General features: G+C 34.4%; 1 protein-coding gene across 1 annotated transcript; it reads right to left on the bottom strand.

Annotated features, from left to right (window-relative positions):
* Positions 1-6: 6 nt before the first annotated feature.
* On the bottom strand, positions 7-4,304 carry LOC107868263 (leucine-rich repeat receptor-like serine/threonine-protein kinase RGI4). Its single transcript, XM_016714914.2, has 3 exons — positions 3,249-4,304; positions 2,955-3,170; positions 7-2,435 (listed from the first exon to the last, which is right to left on the bottom strand). Exons 1-3 carry the CDS (start codon positions 3,574-3,576, stop codon positions 1,942-1,944), a joined length of 1,038 nt encoding a protein of 345 aa, XP_016570400.2. The 5' UTR covers positions 3,577-4,304; the 3' UTR covers positions 7-1,941.
* Positions 4,305-8,294: the final 3,990 nt, after the last annotated feature.

Below are 8,294 nucleotides of genomic sequence, written 5' to 3'. Positions count from 1 at the left end.
ATACGATCATTTATTGTACCATTTCAGGAGTAAGAACTTGTCCTAAAGGTCCTGAAGATGAGTTCTAAAGAGTGGAACCATTTATTGCTGCATGAAAATTATTTACCTTACGATTCTTAGGGCATGTGGGACACTCTGTGATAATGTGTCCTTGTTGTTTACAATAATTACAAAACTTCTTGCCACAATTTATAGCAATATGGTCATATTCCTTGCAATTTTAGCATTGATTTCTATTCATATCCCTACTCATACCTTTACCTTGAGCAGCAAATGCAATAGCGACATCATTTCCTCTTTTGAAAGCATTTTGTGTGACATAACGCTGCTCTTCACGAAGCAATTCCCTAAAACAAACATCTAGGGAGGGAGACGGGTCACGACTCTTCAAGTTAGAGAGAACACTCTCAAACTCAGAGTGTAACTTCATCAAAAAATAATCTCTCTTGCTTTGCTCATGATTACAGAGAGATTCGGAAGGTATTTTGGCATAAACAATACCTGTAAATTCAGCTCATAAGTTCTGAAATCCAGAATAATAATCCTAAATAGAAAGACCTCCTTGAGAGTAATTAGCAATTTCATACTCCAAGTAAAAGCGTCGGGCACTATTATCTTGGTTGTAAACCTTTTGTAAATAATCCCACAGGGCCTTAGCTGTCTTGTAAGTCCAGAGATTAGAAACAATAAGAGGGTCAATTGACCCTAAAAGCCATGTCATCGCCCAAGCATCTTTAATCTACCATTCACCTAACTTTGTAGGATTAGTAGGAGCAGGATCGGCTCCATCAATATGGTCCCATAATTCTTTTCCGGTGACAAATAACAAAAATTAAAAATCCCATGATGAAAAATTCGTTCTAGTGAAACGAACACTGGATGATTCAAACTGATATGAACTCATAATTAAGAAAACTAGAAATACTAACTCAAAAAGAACAACCAAAATGACCAAGATCAAAGTCCTAGGTGTTAATTGTCGAGGAACAATCAACGAAAACCAAAATTTTCAAAATAAATTTTGAAAGAAACCATAAATGAACTTTATGAAACAAGACATCCAAGAGAAGGCTTTGATACCATGTCAATTTTCTGCTGAACACCTCTCAATATTGAGAGTCTTGTCATTAAATAGAAAATATTCAATGATTACAACCCTAAAGATCCGTCTTCCTATCCCTAAGGATCCATCCCTCTAAATCCGCTATTCTATCCCACCAAATCTACTCTTACTAAAGTCATTATTATTCTCTTTAACTACTAAATCAAATCTATGTAATTACACTAATATACAACAATATATGATTACATTAATATACAATATTTACATCATGCTAACAATTTCACCGAACAATTTGTTGACAGAAATATTGAAATATTTCAAGTTTTGAAGTTTCTCCAAAGACTTGGGAATGGTTCCATATATATTGTTATAAGAAAGGTCTAGGAATTCCAAACCTACCATGTTGCTCATTGAGTCAGGTATAGATCCTTGCAACCTATTGTGTCTCAAAGAAAGGTATGCCAAATTTTGCAAGCCTCCAATTTCTCTAGGAATTTCATTTGAGAATTGATTCATCGACAGATCCATCTTTGTTACATCCTTTAGATTTCTAATTTCTGGAGGTAAAGAACCTACCATGTTGTTTGATGATAAGTCAAGAACAACTAGATCTTGAAGGTTCCCTAACCTTGGTGGTATATTGGAACTTAATTTATTGGAACCCAGAAGTATCTCCCTAAGGGATGTAATATCTCCAATAGATCCTGTTAATTTGTTGTTAATAAAGTCGAAGCGCTGAAGGTTTCTCAAGTTGCCAATTGTTGTGGGAATCGATCCAACCAATCTGTTTGCAGAAAGATCAAGGTCTAATAAGCTGCTAAAGTTCCAAAAATGATTTGGAGTTCGCCCTTTGATATTGCAATTGTTGGGGTAAAATCTTATAAGAGATGTGGAAAAGTTCCTATAGAGACTAGAAGCATGTTGTTTAGAGGGTTTAAAGATATAGAAACAGTTGTTAAATTTCTGTAATTGGTTAATGAAGTTAGGATGCTTAATGATGAGTCACTGGTTAAATTGTTTCCCCCTAAATTTAGAAAGTGTTGATGAATCAAATATCCAAGAGAATTGGGAATCAAGCCAGTGAGTTTGTTGTAGGAAAGGTCAAGAATAGTAAGTTTTGAACAATTGGAGATTGAATGAGGAATAGTCCCAACAAAATTGGTTAAGCTGTTTAGATAAAGCTTTTCAATGTTGGGTAAGATAGAATCTAAGTTTGGTGGGAGGCTTCCTGATAGATTATTGGATGAAAGATAAATTATTCTCAGCCCTAATATGTTGAAGATCTCCATATCAAGTCGACCAATAAAACTATTATCCGTAAGATCAAGTTGCTCCAACTCAACGAGATTTCTTATCTCTTTGGGTATTTCACCTGTCAACACATGACGAAAAAATAAATTCAAGTCTGATGAACTATGTGATTATCTATGTGATTCATGCTTTCGTTTGACTCGATAAGAAGACTCTTGAATTTTAATTGGTTATGGGAGAAGGTGTCAACAAGAACTCAGAAAATTATGTAATAGCTATATACTTCTTTTTCCTATTGCTATTAATCAAAGTCTTAAGAAGGATGTACACATTATATATTTTTTCCTCCATTAAATTCCTTAATTTAATTTTATGAATTTCTGATTGTGCAGGTTTCTAATACTTTATTAGAAGTTAGGTAACTACCAACAAGAGTTCAAATTTACTTGTTATTTCTTAAAATAGATTAATTTTAGACATTAAAATACGTTCCTTATGTCGTGTTTCTTGTCACATACTTGAAGATTTATTTATAATTGTTACATTTTATTACTCATTACATGCATAAATTCATAGGATTTTAATCGTTCTAATGGATCTATAATAATTAACATGAGACACTATTCGAATATAAATCTACCAATAAGCGTATTTCCACTAAACTGTAGATGTTGCATCTTTCTTAAGTTCCCAGTCTCCCGTGGTAAGAATCCTCTAAGATTGTTCTGCCATGCCAACAAAATTTGCAGCAATGAGATATTGAACATGGAGATCGGGACAGAGCCAGTAATTTGATTATCCTCCATGGTTAACTCTACCAAATTAACAAGATTTCCAATTTCTTGTGGAATTATCCCTGAAATTAATTTGTAATAAAATAAAATTCTTAAGTAATAAGATACAATAGTGCTAGTATTCATAAGGTGAAACGTACCAGTAAAATGGTTAGTTCCGAGAGACAAGACCTGCAAGTTACTCAATCTTCCAATTTCACTATGTATTGGTCCATCAAACTCATTTTCTGATAAAGACAAAATTTGAAGTTGTGAACAATTTGATAAGCTTGCAGGCATATTACCATGAAGGTTTTTATCAGACAGATAAAGCCCTTCGAGTATTGGGAGACCATTGCATAAACCATTGGGGAGATTTCCTGATAAGCTATTCCATGTAAAGGCAATGACTTCGATGCTAGAAATATTGAAAATCATGAATGGTATAGAACCCGTAAGTTGATTATATTGTATGACCAACCAGTTCATGTTGTGAAGATTGCCGATCCCTTCTGGGATGTTTCCTTGCAGTGAATTATAAGATATATCTAAAGCCTCCAACCTTGAGGCATTTGAGAGCGACAGCGGAATAGAGCCTATGAGATTGTTACCGCTCAACTTTAATTCTCTAAGGTTTCCAATCACTTTTGGTATCTGGCCCTCTATGGAATTGAAATTCAGATTCAAAGTATCAAGTGTGGATATATTAGAAAATGAAGAAGGGATGGAACTAGTGAAACTATTATTCCTAAGATTTAGAACTTGAAGTCAGTGTAAAAACCCAGAGCAAGAAGAAACCTCCCCTCAGAAATTGGTGAAACTTAAATCAAGAAACTTAAGCCGGCGCAAGCATGTCATTTCTTGAGGCAAATTTCCATGGAAATTGTTGCTTCCCAAGTCTAGAGAAATAAGAAATGAGAGGTTTCCGAATTCCCGGGGAATCCTGCCCGTAAGAGCCATGTTAGAAAGATTCAAGGAATTCACTCATTGGTGATGAGAGCTACAAGTGACTCCAACCCAATGGAAAACGGATGTAGTGGGAGACCAAAGTTAATCCAAGAAGAGAGAGAGGTCTGAAATGATTTGGGATTTCAAAGCGAGAAGAGCCAATTGATCAGTGGTAATGTTGGTTTGGGTCATGGCTGAATTAACCGTAACATAGTGAAGCAACAAGAGAAATGAGGTGAATATTTTCTCCATAATTGCATAAATAATTAGTTGGAAAATGGTATGGCTGGTAACCTGTGGTATTGAGACTTTATATAGTGATAATTTGTAAGAATATCTTTTTTTGGATATTTTTCTTTTAAATACATTTTTGAATATTGTTCCCCAACTTAATTTATTTTCCAGCTTATGTAGGGCTCAAGGACTTGACCATTTCAAACAAACCAAATCAACTAAGTCTTGCAAACCGTGATTGTGTGTTAACATGTTTTACACAAATTCATCTAAAGCAAGTAAAACTGTCAATAAAAACTTAACAATGAATCTTGAGAAGCGGGGAGTCTGAACTTGAATTTTATGGGTTAAAATTCAAAAATAGCGACATGTGTTAGGTGTTGATAACCTGGTTCTGAATTTAAATTTGTACATATTTAGTAAATTTTTTAAATAAAAATATTGAATTTGGACTAAAGCTACTAAGTTCAGTTGAATCCACAGACAACCTTCTACCTCCATTCCGGCACATACTAAAGTGTGGACACAAATGTGTGTTTTGCTTGTGTGGGCACATCAAGAATTCAACTTTTCTTGACATTCTTGTGTTGTGTCTCTCACATTGTTGAAAATGAGAATGCAAATGGTATACATGAGTTAAACCACAAAAAAGAGGGCTCTATTTTGATCATATATATTTTGGCTGATATTATCTCACACAATGACGTGTGCATCTCGCATGATTTGCCACTTAGGGTGCATGTGTTTAACTGTTTAACTTTATGATAGTTTAAGTGTCTACTTGTACACACCCAAAGTACAAGATATAGATGTCTGAGGTCATCTAGAAATTTTTTCTTTCAAATCTTTTTTCTAAGGAAAAAGGACAAAACAACTTTCTTCATTTATTCCATCATATAAATATTAATACAGCTAAACTATCGTTTCAATTAAACAAAAAGATTGTCGCTGTCAGTTTGTTATCCAAGTGTAGAAGCTATTCATTTTAGATGAAAAAGATAAATTTTCCAAGATATGTGGGGCATTAAAGATGTCTGCCACAATGCAATAAGTAGATAAAGATGTCTTACACTGTTTGGATGGTTTACTTATTATTTCTTAATGTATTATATATTTAATGTGAAACCAAGATTTTCACTATGATAGTTGGTTTAAAATGGAGGATTCTTTTGTTATTTCGCAATTATATTTTTCTCGGTGAATTTCCAAAAGGCATAAAAGTGGACACCGTGTGTAGTCGATTTAAGTTAACAAAAGTTTTAAAAGAAAAATTTGTTATTTGCGTTTTGCGATTAAATACGTTCTTGGTACTACTACATGAAGACAACATTAACAAAATAATAGTCATGACTTAAGTCATCGACGGCCACTTTAAGTTATCCCAAAAATTCACTTAGACCCCTCAACTCAGACTTGTACCTATTGAATACCTTTACTGCTGGTCTTGTACTCATTGAACACTTCTACTGCTTGAATTTAAACCATTTAAACACATTTTAACAATCAGCTATAAATGTAAACTCTGTGTAGTGTAATTGTGGTGATGTTTCAATACAACAAATTAAATAATGCCATTTGGCATGTGAATACAAAAAAATATATATATTACTAAAAGAGAAGACAGCCTCTACATTAAGCCAAGTGACAGCCCAAAAATAAGTCACTTGGTAGTTTAGGACAAAATATAGTTAGGGTAGTTATTAGTTACTATTATTTTAAATTTGCTTTTAACATTTTAAAATAAATTCAAAGTTTTGACAGAATTTACAGTTTTCAGTTTTTTTTTTAAATTCAAATTTTAATAATTATCTAGATGAGTTTTAGTCCTAATATACTACCAACTTCCATCTATTTTTAAAATTTGAAACTTATACAACTTCTTCTGATGTAAAACAATTTTACGTAAAAAAAATATCAGTTACAACTTCTACGATTTTTTGCCTCTTAAGTTGATCACCTTTTAAGTTATTTGTTTCAAAATTCAACAATATCTATGGCTATCTTGAAATAACCAAGGTTCTAAGAAAACTTTCTTCTACATCAAAATCATGCATATTGTAAATACTTCACGAAGGAATCTATCATTGCAGTGTCTTATTTCTCAAAGTTTAAACTATCGGACACGAAAAAAAGAGGTATGTTGTCAAGATTTTGGTTAATGTATAAAAATGTTCTGATCGTACTGTTCATGCGGTATTGTGCCTATTTTTTATTTTGTTAAGATTCTATATTGATACGTAATTTTCTATAATATCGTGACGTTGTCTAATTAGTAATGGCCATAACCGAAGAAGTAGATATGTCAAATTTATATTGAGATACCTTTACAAATGTTTCTACCATAAAACTTCTGTATTTTGCATTGAACAAGAATGTTATGATGAAAACAATGATGATATTAGAGTCGATTACGAAGTTAGAGATTCTTTTCCCGATAAATGTAACATGATTTTGCTTACGACTTATTGCCTACTAGCGTTCATTTTACTTGTAGGGGAGTGTCACCTAACTCAGAAGTAATACAAAGAATAGATTTCATTGACAGAAAGGCTTTATGTTTTCAAAAATTCCCATGTGTTTTGAAATTATATCTCTCATGATGTTTATGACTAGATCTCAACTATTTTGTTTATATACAATCTTTATTTTGGATCTCTTCGCATACCGGTACATCTGTATTGACCCCCCCTCTCTTCCAGGTTCTAAGGCTCAATCTAGGGGTCCCGATAAGCAGTAGATCTTTCTCCAGAAAGAAGTGTAGTGTTCTGTGGTGAGCCTTCTATATTTCAGAAGGCCTAGTTTACTTCATTCATTTATCATTATTATGCTTTGGTCTACTAAGGGCCTTGTCCCAGTTTTTAACCAGTTGAGTTTTTGCATGTAGTAGAGATTTCACAGACTAAGTTAGATATCATTCAGGTGCTTTGAATTGCAATTTTCAATATGATTTGAATTCAGATTTAATGACCATAATTCTGTTTCATTATGTATTTTCGCCTTTTCTTTTATATATGAACAGTGTATGTGATTACAAGTTAGAAGGGTGTACAAGCCTTCATAGTTCGGGATGCTCGTCATGGATAGGGCCCCAGTTCGGGTCGTGACAAACTTGGTATCAGAGCATTGTTCATGGTCCCAAGGTGTCTGCGAAATCTCACCGGGTAGAGTCTTGTTTATGGGTGTGAAACACGTCACACTTATAAGCAGAAGGCTACTAGGAATGTAGGAATGTTTCTTCTCTTTGTGATTTAGCTCATGCCTTAGAGTCAAATCTGTCACCTAATCATATGATCTTTTGCATCTCAGAAAAACAGCCATGCCTCCTCGTCGCTCTAACAATCAAAATGCCCATTCATCCCACTCATGGGATGGGTACCCAAAATAGAGCTCAGACTCTGGAATTTGATGTTACTCTGGGAGTTCCACCTACTCAGACCATCCTACCCAGGGCACCTTGACCTCCCCGAATAGGGACTAACCGCACCCAGCCTTGCTAAAAAGAGGTATATAATGCAAAATTCATACAGTATATTCATATGCTTTCATAGTTTGTGGCCATACAGACTCAATGAACGGAAGATGTTGGGTCTGCATTTGTTACATCTAAGGCTACTAGGGTGGGTCAGTTCATGAGAATGAACCCGCCTAAGTTTTTTGGCACCAAGGTAAAGGAGAATCCATAGGAGTTTGTGGATGAGATGGAGAAGATCTTCAAGGTGATGCATGTAGATGAGGTAGAAGGGGTGGAGTTAGCAGCCTGTCAGCTTAAAGAAGTTGCAAATTAGTGGTATAATGAGTGGGAGGATTCTAAGGGTGAGAGTGTTGAGCCCATAGTATGGGGTGAATTCGTGGAAGCCTTCCTTGATCGGTTCTTTTCTCTAGAGTTAAGGGGGGCCAAAGATGAAAAGTTTATGAATATAAAGCAAGGAAAACTGATTATCAAGGAGTATACTCTAAAGTTCAACCAATTAGCTCATTATGCTCCCAAGATGACTGGTAAAATGAGGACCCGAATGAGAAAATTT

The sequence above is a fragment of the Capsicum annuum genome, unplaced genomic scaffold (assembly GCF_002878395.1).
Source record: "Capsicum annuum cultivar UCD-10X-F1 unplaced genomic scaffold, UCD10Xv1.1 ctg4706, whole genome shotgun sequence".
Classification (NCBI taxonomy): Eukaryota; Viridiplantae; Streptophyta; class Magnoliopsida; order Solanales; family Solanaceae; genus Capsicum; species Capsicum annuum.
The sequence above is the reverse complement of the archived record's forward strand: the minus strand, read 5'-3'. Positions and strand labels throughout refer to the sequence as shown.